Here is a 16,499-nt window from a genome sequence, read left to right as displayed (position 1 = left end):
TTAATTACACATGATGTTAAAATAAAAATTTAATAAAAAAAATAAAAAAATAATGAATAAATGAATTGATCGTTTAAAAAATAAAATTTGCTTTTTTAATTAAGTAGATTTTCAAAAAAGGGAAAAAAATATGAGAATTATTTTAAAAAATTAATTAAAATCAAAATGTTAAAAAAAAACAAAACTTAATTTATATAAAACTTAATTTAATTTGGTGAGATGGTGGGAATGGGGTGGCTTTGAGTAATATTAAAATAAAATTCAAATTTGAGTTTAAATAAATTAATTCCATATTTTCATTTATAAAAATATTTAGTTAAAAATTCAAAAGATTTCTTTTGGAATTATTTTTTCATTCAAAATGTCCTAAAAAAAGTTTTAGATTTACCTTTTAATCATACTATTACTTTTCCTCTAAAACCTACCTTGGAGAGATGTTTTAATATTTTATATTTTACTTGAAACTACCACTTAAGAGTGATGTTTCCCATTGATTTCATTTTAAAATTGTAAGAGAAATTCGTCTTTTTAATTTTAAAATTATATTTTGAAAATATCATTTATTCAAAAAATCAAACATATTTCAAATAATATCTCATTTTTAATTCACAAACTTCCAAAATCGTTTGTGTTTTTACTTTCATCCTACTCAGCATCAGTATTTGCTTACGTGGTACAAAATTTCTTATTCTAATAATTATTTTCTTAGATATCATGTTTTTAATTTTTTTTTTTCTCAGGTTAGTGCAATACTTAAAAAAGCCGCAGCAGACTCTTATGAGAAGCATAAGCATAAGCACGTGTTGAACCATCATCCCTTTTAAGTACGCGAGTGGCCCATAAACCCTCCCTTTAGGGTTTTACTGACGTTCTCTTAAAAACCCTAAATTTTTCTCAGTTAGGGTTTTCTCGAGGTTGGAGAAATGATGAACATAATCTCGAGGAAGTCATCTTCCTTGGCGTCTGTTAAGGCACCGATTCGAGCCCTGGCCTCGGTGCCTCATGTACATTCTCTCCTCCACTTCCACATCCACCCTCCAATTTCCACCTCAGCTTCCGATGCAGTTGTGGCTAGAAACGTTGTTACTTCTGCCGCCCCAATTCCACCGCTGTCTGGTCTACTCGGGTTCAGCGGTTTTAGGGTGAGGAACTTTCGCTCCCAATCTGGGCCCTTGGATTTCAGGGCTTCTGTGGTGTCTCGGGCTGAGTACGCCGTTGCTGATTTTTCCGATGAGGAGAAGTCCTCCAAAGGAGGTGACGAGGGTCTTGAGATATCGAAACTTGGCATTGCTCAAGAAATCGTTTCTGCTTTGGCCAACAAGGGTATCACTAAGCTCTTCCCTATTCAGGTATGGTTTTTTTTTCCCCCAGAATTTCAGGGTTACTTCCACATGTTTGGTTGCTGAGAATTTGGAACAAAATAAAGGAATATCTGTTTTAGTCTTATGTTTTTGTTTTTGCTTTTGGAACTGGGGTTCTTTTTCTTTTCCTTTTTTTAAAAAAATAAAAAAACCACTTTTGGCAGTCCCCGAAGACGTTTCACCACACGAATTTGAAAACCCAAAACTGACCAGAAAAACATTTTATGGTGTATCCATTATGAAAGCTCACTCATTCGACATTCTCCTGAAAAATAGTATAACAAATTATAAAATTCTTCAAAATTAACATCTGAATTGCTCAACTAAAATGATAAAACTCACATATGTGACGTATTACTAGACTAGTACATATATTGATCTCGAATATCAACTAGGTATAAGAATAGTTGAATCATAATGTGGTAAAAATATTTTCTCTTTAACTTCGACAATAACATGATTTTTAATTTTTTTTTTCAAATTTAGCAAAAATACAATTATACAACTGAATAAGCCAAATGGGACACACATATGCTATCCATATCATAAACACATGTATGAAGAGGTAGATCTTAGTTTATTTCTCAGTTTTTATGTCAACGTAATATGACTAAATGGGTGAGAATGAGGTTGCAATATGACAAATAATGGAGGAGGAATGAGGATGCGGGAGGGCCTTCAAGTGGTCTTGATAGATAGTATTATTGTAAGGGCATTCTACTTTTTTCAATGTAAATTTTGGTTAATGTTGAGGTTTAAAACTTTTGAGGCCGAATCTCTACATGGCTTCTCAAAAGTGATCATCCAATACTGATTATAAGTTGTGAAGGGGCTTCTCTTTTATTTCCGCCCTTTCTGTCTCCACAAATAGAGAGCAGTGTTCATTTCCTTAAACCATTCACTTACAGTGCCTTGTTTAGATCTGATGAAGTACCACTGAGAGGAAAAAATAAGAAGAAATATGAACTTTTTTAAGTCAGGGACTATACAAAGGAAAATGAAATATAATGACTGTTTTTAAAACTTTCCATTTCAAAATTTTTAAACAATTCAGAAAGAATAAAATAGAGAATTAATCTTGATTTGCATGATTATGCTTGAATACTTGTAATGGTAGTCAAGGGAATGAAGTGGAAGATAGGCTTTATATTAAATCAATTTGATTTCCATCTGTGTGGTTCTTGGGAAGAATCAGGGAAAGGAAAATACATTACTACCTAAATGTGATATATCATTTTCAATACATGAAAGTGCTTTTTCATAATTACAGAAGAGTAATCTTTTGTTCTGTTTGGTTGCTGAGAAACATGATGTAAAGAAAAGAGTATAAAATTCTGATGCTTATTTTTGCTCTGGGTTGGCCCAGTAGGCTCATTGATGCAGGTTTTGTTCTCTTGGCCCTTGATAGTGTAAAACTTAATATATTATGATAGTAGATAGAAACTGCTATTGTTATTGTTAACAGTTGATTTAAAAAATGTTAATGTGCTTCTGACAATTGTAAATAAATAACAAGTTTAAGAGTTCTATTATATATTTAATACCATTTTCAGGTTGAAAAGATGCAACAAGAAATCATCTCTTGTAGTAGGCTCTGTTGATTTTTTCTTTGTTGGGTCCCAAATTATTGAGAATGCCAGTTCAGGGTGAGCATATTTTGGCTAATCCTGAATGTCAACCCAAATAATGAGAAGCTGACTATTGGAACCATTTCATGATTGTAATTGGAAAATTGATTGGTTACATATATTTGATAAGGGTCTTGAAAGTATTTTGGCATGCCTCCTTGTTGAGAATGCCAACAAAGGATAAGCAGGATTTAGCTGGTGTCTTGAAGAAGCTGCTTATGGTTAATCTTTGAGTGTTTGCCACATGATAGGTCATGCTATATGATCATTGAAATAATTGTGACATTAGGCAATTAGGCCCTGGAATTTTCTTTGTTCGGTCCGCATTCTTTTCACTAAGTATCAACCTCAGGAATTTTATTTTGTTTTTTTAAAGCATCTACTTCTGGAATTGTATGATTTAGCCTAGTCAGTCTACTCAGGATGCATCCTTTTCCCTGAATGCTTTATTCTTTAGAAACTCCAGATCACTGTTTTAGGGAATTGTTTTTTAATAATTCATGTTAATTGTTCACATTTATTTCTTGATATGTCAGTAACTCAATATTCGGTTTTGGAGATTCCATTTTTCGTAAAAAAAAATTTGTACATTGTACAGAGAGCTGTGCTGGAACCTGCAATGCAAGGGCGTGACATGATCGGTCGTGCTAGAACAGGGACTGGGAAAACCCTTGCTTTTGGGATTCCCATCATGGATAAAGTTATTCAATACAATGCTAAGCATGGGTTTGTTTGTTTACTCCAGTAACACTTGATCCATTGGTTCAATTTTTACCTTTTCTTTTTGAAGATTGATTATGTGTTCTGTTATAAAATGGAACAGGACATCAATGCAATTTTTGGTCTTTATTATTGGCATAATATTTTTTATGTTTTGTACAAACAGACGTGGGAGGAATCCGTTGGCCTTGGTTTTGGCTCCAACAAGAGAACTTGCACGGCAAGTGGAGAAGGAATTCTGTGAATCTGCCCCCAATTTGGATACACTTTGTGTTTATGGGGGTACCCCCATCTCACGCCAAATGAATTCCCTGGACTATGGTGTTGATGTAGTAGTTGGCACACCTGGTCGCATTATCGATCTGATTAAGAGAGGTGCTTTAAATTTGTCAGAAGTTCAGTTTGTTGTTCTTGATGAAGCTGATCAGATGCTTGCAGTGGGCTTTGAGGAAGATGTTGAAATGATTTTAGAGAAGTTGCCACAAAATCGTCAGAGCATGATGTTCTCTGCAACAATGCCAAGTTGGATTAGGAAGCTTACCCAGAAGTACCTAAAAAATCCATTAACTATTGATCTTGTGAGTTTGGAGAGTTTGTTTTTCCATTTCTTATTCGCTGGTTGTAGTAACTATTATCCTTTTCCAAGCTATATTATGAAAAGGCATGTTCTTAACTATTTGATTCTTATGACTGCAAACTTATTAATATTGGATGTTCACTGTAGGTAGGGGATTCTGATCAGAAGTTGGCAGAAGGAATTTCCCTATATTCTATTGCATCGGAAATGTATGAGAAAGCTTCAATTGTTGGACCACTGATAACAGTATGAACCCAGGACTTCATTTTGTTTCTTTCTCCTAATTTTTACTGTTTCCAGAGCTTTAGGTTTTCTGTATGTTAAAGTTTTTGCAAATGCTGAATAGCTTCCCTTTTTTATTTTAGCTCATTCTTGCTTTTACCTCCATCAAGTTTTTTCCCTTAGCACCATACATGTGTTTGTTAGGAACATGCAAAAGGTGGAAAATGTATTGTTTTCACTCAAACAAAACGCGATGCTGATCGATTGGCATATGCTATGGCAAGAAACTTCAGATGTGAGGCTCTGCATGGGGATATCTCACAGAGTCAGAGGGAAAGAACCCTTTCAGGATTCCGAGATGGGCACTTCAATGTATTAGTTGCCACAGATGTTGCTGCTCGTGGGCTTGATATACCTAATGTTGACCTGGTAAGTTCTTGTCTTCTGTACATCATTTTTGTTTTAACCATTTTTGCAATAATATTTTCTTCTCCTTAGCAATGACATTTCTTATCCTTAGTTGATCAAAGTTATTGCTTGAACAGGTCGCCTGTCTGTACTTCATTTTTTCATTTCCCAATATAGTTTTTTCCACCTCCTCCGCTTGAGTTTATATTGGTATTCCTTCCTTTTTTACATGATCCAAAGTGGAATTGTATTATAATCTTTCCCTAAATATCTGTGAGTATTAACAATGTTTTGGAAGTGATCCTTGTTTCCTCTTCTGACATCAAATTGAAGAGTAATATCTCTTTTCATTGATCACGGTTTTGGTTCATAGCTTAACATTCAATTTTTTTTTTTTCCTTTTTAAAATTTTTTATTATTATTATTTTTTATTTTTACATATGAAAGATGGAGTTAGTAGTATCATATGGACATGGTATTTTTCATGCACACATTGTTTCTCTTGAACAGCATATTGCCTAATGAATCATCTCTTGATTATAGCATTTGATTTATCATGCAGTGTGTGAAAAAACACAGGATATCATATATACTTAAAAGATGGAGACCAACACAGAGGGAATTGAGACAAATGTAAAAGCGAACCTCTAAATGCCTAGGATTACTTATCAAAAAAAACAAAATGATGCTGTGTCTGTACAATCCTTAGTTTTAATATTTTTGGCCAATCCTATGCATCTAGAGGTTCTCTTTTACATTTGTCTCAATTCCCTTTGTGTTGGTCTTCATCTTTTAAGTATATCTGATATCCTGTGTTTTTTCACACTGCATGATGGTCACCTATTGCCAAAAGCCATCAAAGCAAGGGGCGATGAAAATAGATCTCTTCTGACACTAAATGTGGGAAAGGAAAATCATCCCAACCCAACCTCAATAAAGCTAAACTGAGCTCCACTTCAGCTTGATTTTTAAGCTTAGATTGAGTTTATGCTGTCAACTCAGGTCAGAGGCCAGTAGGGCTGGGCTTTGGCTTCTTGAGTTGTGCAACATGGCTGACATGCCCAACTTGCAGTCGCCATGTCTACTTGTGGTGCTGCCCCATTTTTTCTTGGCACCTTTTAATGAAGTTTTATTTGCCTACCTAAAATGAAAACGTTATTGATTTGTTCTCATTGTGGTAAATTATGGAAATGGGTGCATCCTTGCTTTTGCTAGTTTCCTTATGATTGAACTTTTTTTTGCCTAAAAAAATGTTATGGATTTGTTGTCATTGTGGAAAATTAGGAAATAATTGGTCCTTGGCTGTATTGTTGTGTGGTTTTTTGTATTAAACGTGTTTGCTATGTCTACTTTTATTGATGTGCATGGAAGTACGAGGGAACTTCTTCCTTGGAGATATTTGCTTGTAACACAAACTAATTCTACTGCAATGTGTGGTGTCTATGTGTGTGCTTTAGTTAGCTTAATGCTTTTATTTTGTTGAACCTTTTTGTTTCCATTCTTTCACTTCTTTTCAACACTTTCCAAAGCTATGCATGTTCACATGCCGTTGCTTTTTCTTCACATGCCGTTCTTTTCTTGCTCAGATAATACATTATGAGCTTCCCAATTCCTCAGAGATCTTTGTTCATCGGTCTGGACGAACAGGACGTGCAGGAAAGAAAGGAACTGCAATTCTCATTTATGCAGAACAGCAAGCCAGGACTGTCCGGTTTATTGAGCGAGATATAGGATGCAAATTCTCAGAGGTTGGTGCTGATCTCCACTAACATTTTAATGCTCTTATGATTGTTTGTTCTCATAGTTTCATGCCTGTTTTGTACCCATCAAAAAAGTATCTGTGGTCTTGAAAGCTGAAGGTTAAATTTGATAAACTGGAATATCACGCTAAGAGTTCTATGCAGGTCAGCTGGGGTGGAATATTTTGGATAGGGTATAGATCGCTGCACAGTTATTAACCATCAAAAATGAGTATTCAATTCTTGCAGAGATATCATAAATTCATGAGATCTGTTCTGTACAGATGCAGACAAACCATAGTTGAAGAATTATATGTATCTGATAGGGGAATGGCAAACATGTTAAAAGAAGATTTGGGTGGATCTAAGTTAGTGGAAATTTTCTTATTATATCATGGTTAGAGTTTTCTGAAAGATGAACAATGAGCCATCAAATACACTCTCAGATGACCTTGCTTTACATTTAAAAATGTGATATATATACTGTTGATTTTACTAATTACGAGTATCAATTGCATTGCATATGTGTGAACAATGTGTATGCTTATTTCTGCTCAATGTAATTACTGTATTGGACTTATTGCCTCATGATATATTTAGTTCTACAGTAGATTAATTGCTTGATTATTTCCTCTTGTTTGTTATCAGCTCCCTAGGATTGCTATTGAGGGTGGTAGCAGAGACATGTTTAGTGACATGGGTGGTGGTGGTGATGGTGGCCGGTTTGGCTCTTTTGGAAGTAGGGGAGGTGGTCGTGTTGGTGGCGGATTTGGCCGATCTGGATCATCATTTGGTCGTAGTGGTGGATATGGTGAATCTGGCTCTGGACGTTCTGGTTCCTTTGGCGGATTTGGCTCAAGTCGATCGGGTGGTGGATCTAGCTCTAGCCGTTCAGGCAATTTTGGTGGCTCTAGTTTTGGTCGATCAGGTGAATTTGGGGACACTATTGGTTCAGACCGATCAAGTGGTTTTGGGAACTCTAGTGGCTCACATCGATCAAGTGGTTTTGGGAATTTTGGTGGATCAGATCGTTCGAGTGGTTTCAGAAATCCTGGTTCAGGTCGTTCTAGTGGATCTGATTCTACTCGTTTAAGCCGTACAAGTGGTGGCTTCAATGATTCGTTTTCAAGCCGTTTTGGTGACTTTGGAGATGATAGGAGTAATAATGGTCAGAGCACTGGGAGAAGATCATTCTAAAATCACTCAACTGATTTTCATAATGGTGATTGGGGCACTAGGAGAGGTAAAATATTGCACATTTAATGGTTAATGCTGATCCTCACATTTTTTTAAGCAGTTCTTGGAGACCATTTTCTATAGTCGCTCATGCCTTAGCTATATTCTTCTTATGTTAATGTTGATAAATGAAAGCTTAACAATCTTTTATTTATTGGGCATTTGGTTTCAGTATTCTAATATTTGTAAGTATATACAAAAAGGGTGAAATTTAACAATCTTTGATTTCTAGGACATTTGGTTCCAGTATTTGTGTGCTTTTAGGTAGTGATTTGTATCCTATCTGTAGCTGATGTGAAATGAATATGTTTATCTCATGGGTGTACCAATACAAAGAAAAAAGAAAAAAAAAAGGCTTAATAATTGGGTATCACTTCATAATGAAAAGAAAATAAAAGAAAAAGCATAAAATCATCATTATTGCCAAGCTTTTGCTGCATTTTAACCTTTTTCACATCAGTCTTGTGTCTTTGGAGTTGTTAAATTGCTGGGGTTGGCCTTCACATGTTTGTTTTGTACTTTGCAGGTGTAAGGACAGAAAAACAGAGTTTGAAGGAAATGAAATAGCAAGAAATGAAATGAGAATTTTGGTGGAGGTTTGTGGGGATGACACATGAATCTTTTGTTTTTAGGTGTCTCTTGGTCGATATTATTTGTTAGTAATTCCTTGAGGAATTAAATAAACATCATATACTTGGCACATGTACACTTTATTGCGATATGTTTTTAGTTAGTTTGGAAGGATTCTGGTTTGACTTGAGAGTAATCTTTCGTATGAATGATGAAATGGTTATCACCTCATTATTTTAGCTGGTCATATTGCTACCATGCCTGTAACAGCAGAAAATAATTGGGTGGTCGTCTTTATTTTTCCCTTTCAAGGCCTGTGGAAAAAGTGCAAGCTAAACAAGACTGATAAAAACGTATAATGTACTGAATTGAAGATATGTTCAAAAGAGGTTGTATCAAAGAATTGATCATAGGATTCTTCATCCATGAGAGTGTCCCTTCACAGAAGGCATCCTTCCATCACTTCAACAACATGATAATAATAGTATAATAACTATATGATTGTAATTGTACTATTACTATTAAATATTAACAATATGATTTTGTTTATAATAATTTTAACATTTTTTTTCATCACATGTCAATATTGTAGGTGTATGGTTTTGTAGGCAGTTCTGTAGGCCCACAGTGCACCATTTAGATGACTGGCCTGGTTTTTCCTAGAGCCTTTCACAACTTTTCCAATTTCAGTTTGTTCATTGGTTTGGGGATGGTACCGGGTTGCCACCTTGTGAGTATGGAATTCAACAACCTATTTACAAAAATGGCTCCCTCTAGCGTTAATCAAATCCTTGAGGGTGTCAAACCTGGAAAATATATGAGACTCGATCAACTCTTTTACAGTTTGGACATCATTCGTTCTAATGGGAATAGCCTCAATCCACTTGGACATATACTCAATTGCTAACAAAATATACTGGAACACCTGGGATATGGGAAAATGTCCCAATCTATTCCTCAACAGTAAAAAATTTCTGTGGTTGAAATGGGGTGTAAAGGCATCATATATCTCTTAGAGAGAGAGCACCTACTCTTTGGAATCTATCACAGGTTTTGCAAAAAAAAATTCCTTGAATAGGTGGGGCTAGTAAAATCTAGAGTGCAGGATTTTAAATGCACTTTTTTTTAGCTGAGAAGTGGACACTAAGGGTCTCCAACGGGCCGGGCCGGGCCGCAAATAGGAGGCCCGCGGCCCAGCTCGGGCCGGGCCTATGGGCCCGTTGACTGGTCAACGGGCCGGGCCGAGCTAAAATGCTAGGCCCGCGGCCCGGCCTATGAGCCCGCGGGCTAGCGGGCTGGGCGGGCCGGGCCGACGGGCCGGGCCGCGGGCTTTTTTAAATAAGCCAAAATGGCTTTTAAATAAAGGAAGGAAGAGGAGGGGATTCGAACCCCTCCCCTCAAGCATAAATTTCAAGGCTCTAACCAACTGAGCTACATTTCTTTTGTGCTTATTAAATGAGTTAGTTATATATATATAAAAATATAGTATATTATTTTTTTAAAAAAAATTAAAGGCGGGCCTAAATTTAGGCCCGCGGCCCGGCCCGCCCATAAACGGGCTCGGGCCGGGCTTGGGCTCGGGCCGGGCTTGGGCCGGGCCGGGCCTAAAGCGGGCCGCGGGCTTTTTGGAGACCCCTAGTGGACACCACAAGCTTCTATGTGACACATTGAGAATACATTTCATGATGTTTTGAATGATTCCGTTCGTAGATCTAGAGAATGTTAGGATAGCTTTGCATATGCATCAATGATTTAGGGCTTGGAATGGAGCAATCTAGATATTCCAACACGAGACTTTTACCTTGAAGTGCAATTAGATCTTTTTACCTAACTTAAATTTGTCTAATTTTAAGAATGATAATAAATTAACTCTTTTCTTTCTTAGGCCTAGCATGACATCTTTCACCTTTCTTGATATTCAAAATTTGATTTTTAAGGGAATTTGACTTACTAACCTATTAACATGAGATTGATGTAAAACGAGAGTAAATGCAAATAAAATAGAGACAAATATATATTACTTTAATAATATATATATATATATATATATATATATATATATATATATATATATATATAATGAAGAGGAAGAAATGATAGGAGAAGTGAGAGAATTGGGAGAATGAATGGAAGGGAGAATAAGAAAGAGAATATCTTTCTTGCTCTTGGGATACATCTTACACAAGGGATGAGAAGCCTTTTATAAGCTTTCCAAATGGTTTCCATTAATGAGTATTAATGGAAGTCATAAATATTAATATTTATTACAATAAATGTGGTGGCATTTAACTCTATTTATAACACTCCCCCTGGGATGTCCACCACATTAGAAGAATATGCCTCATTAAAACCTTGCTAGTAAAAAATCCTATAGGAAAAACCTAGCGAAGGAAAAAGAGTATAATATTCTTATAATTCTTTAAGCTATTCTTAGTTTGTCAAGACGGCCTCATTAAAAACTTTGTCAATAAAACCCAATGTGACAAAACTTGGAAGAATGAAAAAAAAGTACAATACACTAACACGATTTTATAAGTATACTCCCCTTCATGTTGATATCATTGACTTGATGCATTCCAATATTGTGTATTAACTTATTGAATGTTGAAGTTAACAATGACCTTGTGAATAAATCTACTAGATTATCACTTAAGTGTATTTGTTGAGCATCAATTTCACCACTCTTTTGGAGTTCATGTGTATAAAATTTTTTTGGTGAAATGTGTATAGTTCTCTCTCCTTTAATATGACCTTCTTTTATTTGTGCAATGCATGCAACATTATCTTCAAACAATATTGTCAAGTCACCATTGATAGAGGAGAGTCCACATGCTTTCCGAATATGTCGGATCATAGATCTCAACCATATATATTCACAACTTGCTTCATGAATTGCAAGTATTTCTGAATAATTTGATAATGTGGCCAGTATTGTTTGTTTGACAGATCTCCATGAAATAGCGGTACCATTGCAATTAAACACATATCCTGTTTATGATCTAACTTTATGTGGATTTGAAAGATATCCTGTATCTGCATATCCAAGCAATTGTTGCTTTGATTCCCTTGAGTAAAATAGACCTATATAAGCAGTTTCGTGAAGATAGCATAACATATGTTTGATACCATTCCAATGTTTTTGAGTTGGAGCGGAACTGTATCTTGCTAATAAATTGATAGAAAAAGCAATATTTGGTCGTGTACAATTGGCAAGATACACAGGTACACTAATAGCACTAAGATATAACACTTCAAGACCAAGTAATTCTTCACCCTTTTCTCAAGAACGACCATTAGAGGACTTAAAGGATGCATTTTATCCATATAAAAACGCTTCAAAATTTTCTTAATGGATGTTGATTGGTGTATTAGAACTCCATTTGGAAAATGCTCAATTTGCAGGTCGAGACAAAATTTTGTTTTTCCAAGATCCTTCATCTCAAATTCCTTTTTCAACTAATTTGTTGTTCTTGTGAGCTCTTTAGGAGTTCCAAAAAGATTTAAGTCATCAACATACACTACAATAATTGCAAATCCGATTTTTGATTTCTTAGTGAAGATGCATAGACATATAGGGTTATTCACATACCTTTCTTTTAGAAAGTATTCACTAAGGCGATTGTATCACATGCGTTTAGAATGTTTCAATCCATACAAGGATCGTTGTAACTTGATTGAATGCATGCTACGAGGCTTTGTACTATTTGTTTCAAACAATTTAAATCATTCAGGGATTTTCATATACATATTATTATCCATGGATCCATATAAATATGTTGTAATAACATCCATGAGACACATATTCAGTCATTTTGAGACCGCTAAATTAATTAAGAAACAAAATGTGATTGTGTCCATGACGGGAGAGTATGTTTCATCATAGTCAATATCAGGTCTCTACAAGAAACCTTGTGTTGTTAATCGTACTTTATATCTTATGATCTCATTATTCTCATTGCGCTTTCATACAAATACCCATTTGTACCTAACATGTTTTACATCTTCAAGTGTTTGGACTATAGGTTCAAAAACTTCTCGTTTTGTTAATGAGCTTAACTCTGCCTGTATAGCTTCTTTCCATTTTGGCCAATCATTTCTAAGTCGACATTCTTCCACATTTCACGGTTCAAGATTTTCATCATTTTTTATGATATCATAGGCCACTTGGAAAGTGAGAATATTGTTAATAAGAATATTGTTTCAATCCCATTTTTTTCCCGTATGTACATAACTTACTGAGATCTCATAATTTTCATGTACTTGTGCCGCTTCAGGGGCTTCTTGTTCAATATGTGCCTTTTCAGGGGTTTCTTGTTCAATATGTGCCTCTTCAGGGGCTTTTTGCATTATTTGTGCCTCTTTTAGGGCTATAGATGTATCAATTTTAGACTGATCAGTCATTTTGATGGCCTCTTCTAAAGTGCCAAGTTTTTCTTTTGTTATTCTCTTTTGAGGAGTTACATCATTTGAGCCAATGGGTCTACCACGCTTCAAGTGTATCTTAGATTCATTTGCTAACTATCTTACAGGGACATCAATCCGTATTGGAGTATTTGCAGTCAGGATATGTGACGTTGTCATTTTCTTTGTATCAATGAATGCATCTGGTAATTGATTTGCAAGATTTTGCAAATAAATGATCCTTTGAACTTCTAGTTCACATTGATTTGTACGAGAATCCAGATGGGACATAGTAGATGTGTTCCAAGTAATTTCTCATTGTTCTTTAGGAATCGATTTTTCTCCCCCTAATGATGGGAAAACACTCTCATTAAAATGACAATCCGCAAAGTGGGCTGTAAAAACATTGTCTGTCAAAGGTTCAAGATATCTTATGATAGATGGAAAGTCAAAACCTACATAAATCTCAAGTCTTCATTGGGGACCCATTTTAGTGTGTTGTGTAGATGCAATTAGTATATATATTACACAACCAAATATACAACCAAAAACTCGTAAGTGAGAGATATTTGGTTGTTTTCCAAGCATAACTTGTGAAGGGGAGTATTCATGGTAAGTTGTAAGTCGAATACAGACTAAAGTTGTAACATGCATAATAGCATGTTCTTAGGTAGAAGTAGGTAACTTGGTTTTCATTAGTAATGGTTGAGCTATTAATTGAAAATGTTTAATAAATGATTTTGCTAAACCATTTAGGGTATCGGTATGAGCAACAGGATGCTCAATATTTATCCCCACTGACATGTAGTAGTCAATGAATGTTTGAGAAGTAAATTCGCTAGCATTATCAATACATATTGTCTTAATTGGATAATCTGGAAATTGTGCTCGTCATCTGATCATTCGTGCAAAAAGCCTAGTAAAGTCAACATAACGTGTAAAAAGGAGATAAACATATGACCACCTAGTAGATGCATTTATTAAGATAATAAAATAATGAAATGGTCCACATAGTGGATGGATAAGCCCACATATGTCCCCATGTATTCTTTCTAAAAAGATTGGTGACTCAGATATGACTTTAGTGAAAGATGGTTTGACTATCATTTTACCTTGTCAGTAGGCAATACATGAGAATTCATTGGGCAAAAGAATCTTTTGGTTCTTTAGTGGATACCCATGTGAGCATTCGATTATTCGATGCATCATTGAAGACCTTGGGTAACCTAGCATGTCATGCCAAAGGATAAAAACTTTAAGGTCTTTGAACTTCTGGTTCACGATAATATATGATTCAATAGGCTTTATAGTTGTATGATACAACCCATATGAGAAAGTCGAGAGTGTTTCCATTATAAGCTTCTGGCCAAATATAATGGAAGTAATGTAAAGATATTCTACATTATCTTCATTTATGGTTTCAATATGATATCCATTTTTACAGATATCTTTCAAACTGAGCAAATTTATTTTGGATTTTCTAAAATATAAAGCATCATTTATATGGAATCTAGTCCCATTTGGTAGCATTATGTTTGCTCTTTTAGAGTCTTTAACTAAGTTTGTAGTACCAAATATGATACTTACATTAGTTTTTATCAATGTCACTTCAAGGAAATATCTTTTATCTCGAAGAATTGTGTGTGTGGTTGCATAGTTTGCAAGACATACATCATCCTCATTCATCTTGAGACCAAATAACACATGGATTTTAGATATAACTAATATTAAAAAAAAAAAGGCATAATGTAAATGTTAAAAGAAAATCAGATGTAAATATAAGACATAATAATATATTATTTGATATATAAAGTAACATTAATCAATGTTAGTCTTCTCATCATTTATTAAATGATCAATTTTTTCACTAGGACCTCCAAAGAAATCAATGTCATAGTAGGTTAGGTCTAATCCATCACCATTGATAAAGTTCATCTCTATCTTTTTTCCTTTTGCTTTTATTGATGCTTGGTAAAGGTTGACCAAATGCTTGGGTTTACGACATGTACATGACCAATGCCCTTTCATACCACATCTATAACAATTATTCTCATGGTTCTTAGGAGGTTTATCTTGTAGACACTTCCCATTTTCTTATTTTGCCTCAGTATTATTCCACTTTTGGTGGTGCAATGAGGCTTTCATTTTCTGAGAATTTAAGGAATTATTACCACAAGAACCATGGTATTTAGGATTTCTTCTACAACCACGACCACGTCCTCGTCTTGGTCTACGTCTAGGAGTTTAGAATGATATTGCATTCATTTTAGGGAATGGTTCAGATCCAGTTGGACAATACTGGTGATTTCTCATCAAAAGCTCATTATTTTGTTTAACAACAAGAAGACATGATATTAATTCGGAGTATTTTGTAAATCTATGCTCTAGATATTGTTGTTGTAGGAGCACATTCAAGGCATGAAATGTAGTAAAAGTTTTTTCTAACATGCCTTTTTCTGTAATTTTTCTCCACATAACTTTAATTGAAAACTGATTTTGAACAATGTGAAGTTATATTCACTATCAATTTAAAAATCTTGCAACCTTAAGTGCATCCAGTCATATCAAGCTTTTGGGAGAATCATAGTTTTCTAGTGGTCATATCTTTCTTCAAATTACTCCGTAGAGTAAAATGGTCTTTTACCGTAGGATACTCATTTTTCAAACTTTCATGGAGATGATGGTGAAGGAAAATCAACGCTTTTGCACGATCCCATGGGATACTTGATTTCCTTCTTTGATCATAGTTCCAAGATTCATTGCATTAAAATGTATTTCAGCATTAAGGATCCAAGATAGATAGTTCTTTCCTGAAATGTCAAGTGTCATAAATTCGAGTTTTGTGATATTCGACATTGTCAAATAACTTCATATATATGACAAAACAATATTATTATAATCAATTACAATAAATTGATAGTATTAGTATAACTTTTTATTATAATCAAAACCAAACAATATGCTTATATCTTTTAACAATATAGAACACAAATTAAATGAACAAAATCAATAGTAATATAAATATGTAAAATTTTATTCTATATAAACAACTTCAAGTTTAAGATACGAGAATTACCTTTAGAGCAATTTGTGTTGATAATGTGTTGTAAAACAAAAGTAAATGCAAATAAAGTAGAGACAAATATATATATATATATATATATATATAATGGAGAGGAAAAAAAATAAGAGAAGAGAAGTGAGAAAATTGGGAGAATGAAAAAAAAGAGAATAAGAGAAAGAGAATGAGAAAAAGAGAATTTCTTTCTTACTCTAGGGATACATCTTACACAAGGGATAGGAAGCCTTTTATAGGCTTTCCAAATGGCTTCTATTACTGAGTATTAATGGAAGTCATAAATATTAATATTTATTATAATAAATGTGGTGGCATTCAACTCCATTTATAACAAAGACTGATATTTATAAAAAAAGATCTACTAAAGCACTTGTTAGCCACATGTTTAGATTTATTACAAGTAGTGTAATTAGAGGCTTTCTTTGAATATGGTTTCCCAAAAGATGAGATTGCTCTAAGTTTCATAAAAGTAGTCTTTCCACTCATGGGAGTTTTACACTTGTTTAAGTAACCTAAACCTCTTTTATTTCCATGTACTTTCCCTTTCTAAATCACTTC

At 34.4% G+C, this 16,499-nt stretch overlaps 1 protein-coding gene across 1 annotated transcript; it reads left to right on the top strand.

Annotated features, from left to right (window-relative positions):
* The first annotated feature begins 743 nt into the window (after positions 1 to 743).
* Positions 744 to 8,700, top strand: LOC100250610 (DEAD-box ATP-dependent RNA helicase 53, mitochondrial). Its single transcript, XM_002284067.4, has 8 exons — positions 744 to 1,349; positions 3,588 to 3,715; positions 3,876 to 4,287; positions 4,434 to 4,532; positions 4,713 to 4,937; positions 6,503 to 6,664; positions 7,304 to 7,898; positions 8,418 to 8,700. Exons 1-7 carry the CDS (start codon positions 924 to 926, stop codon positions 7,850 to 7,852), a joined length of 2,001 nt encoding a protein of 666 aa, XP_002284103.1. The 5' UTR covers positions 744 to 923; the 3' UTR covers positions 7,853 to 7,898; positions 8,418 to 8,700.
* Positions 8,701 to 16,499: the final 7,799 nt, after the last annotated feature.

Source organism: Vitis vinifera, chromosome 12, assembly GCF_030704535.1.
Source record: "Vitis vinifera cultivar Pinot Noir 40024 chromosome 12, ASM3070453v1".
In the NCBI taxonomy this organism is placed as follows: domain Eukaryota; kingdom Viridiplantae; phylum Streptophyta; class Magnoliopsida; order Vitales; family Vitaceae; genus Vitis; species Vitis vinifera.
This window is presented reverse-complemented; position numbering and strand designations above follow the sequence as displayed.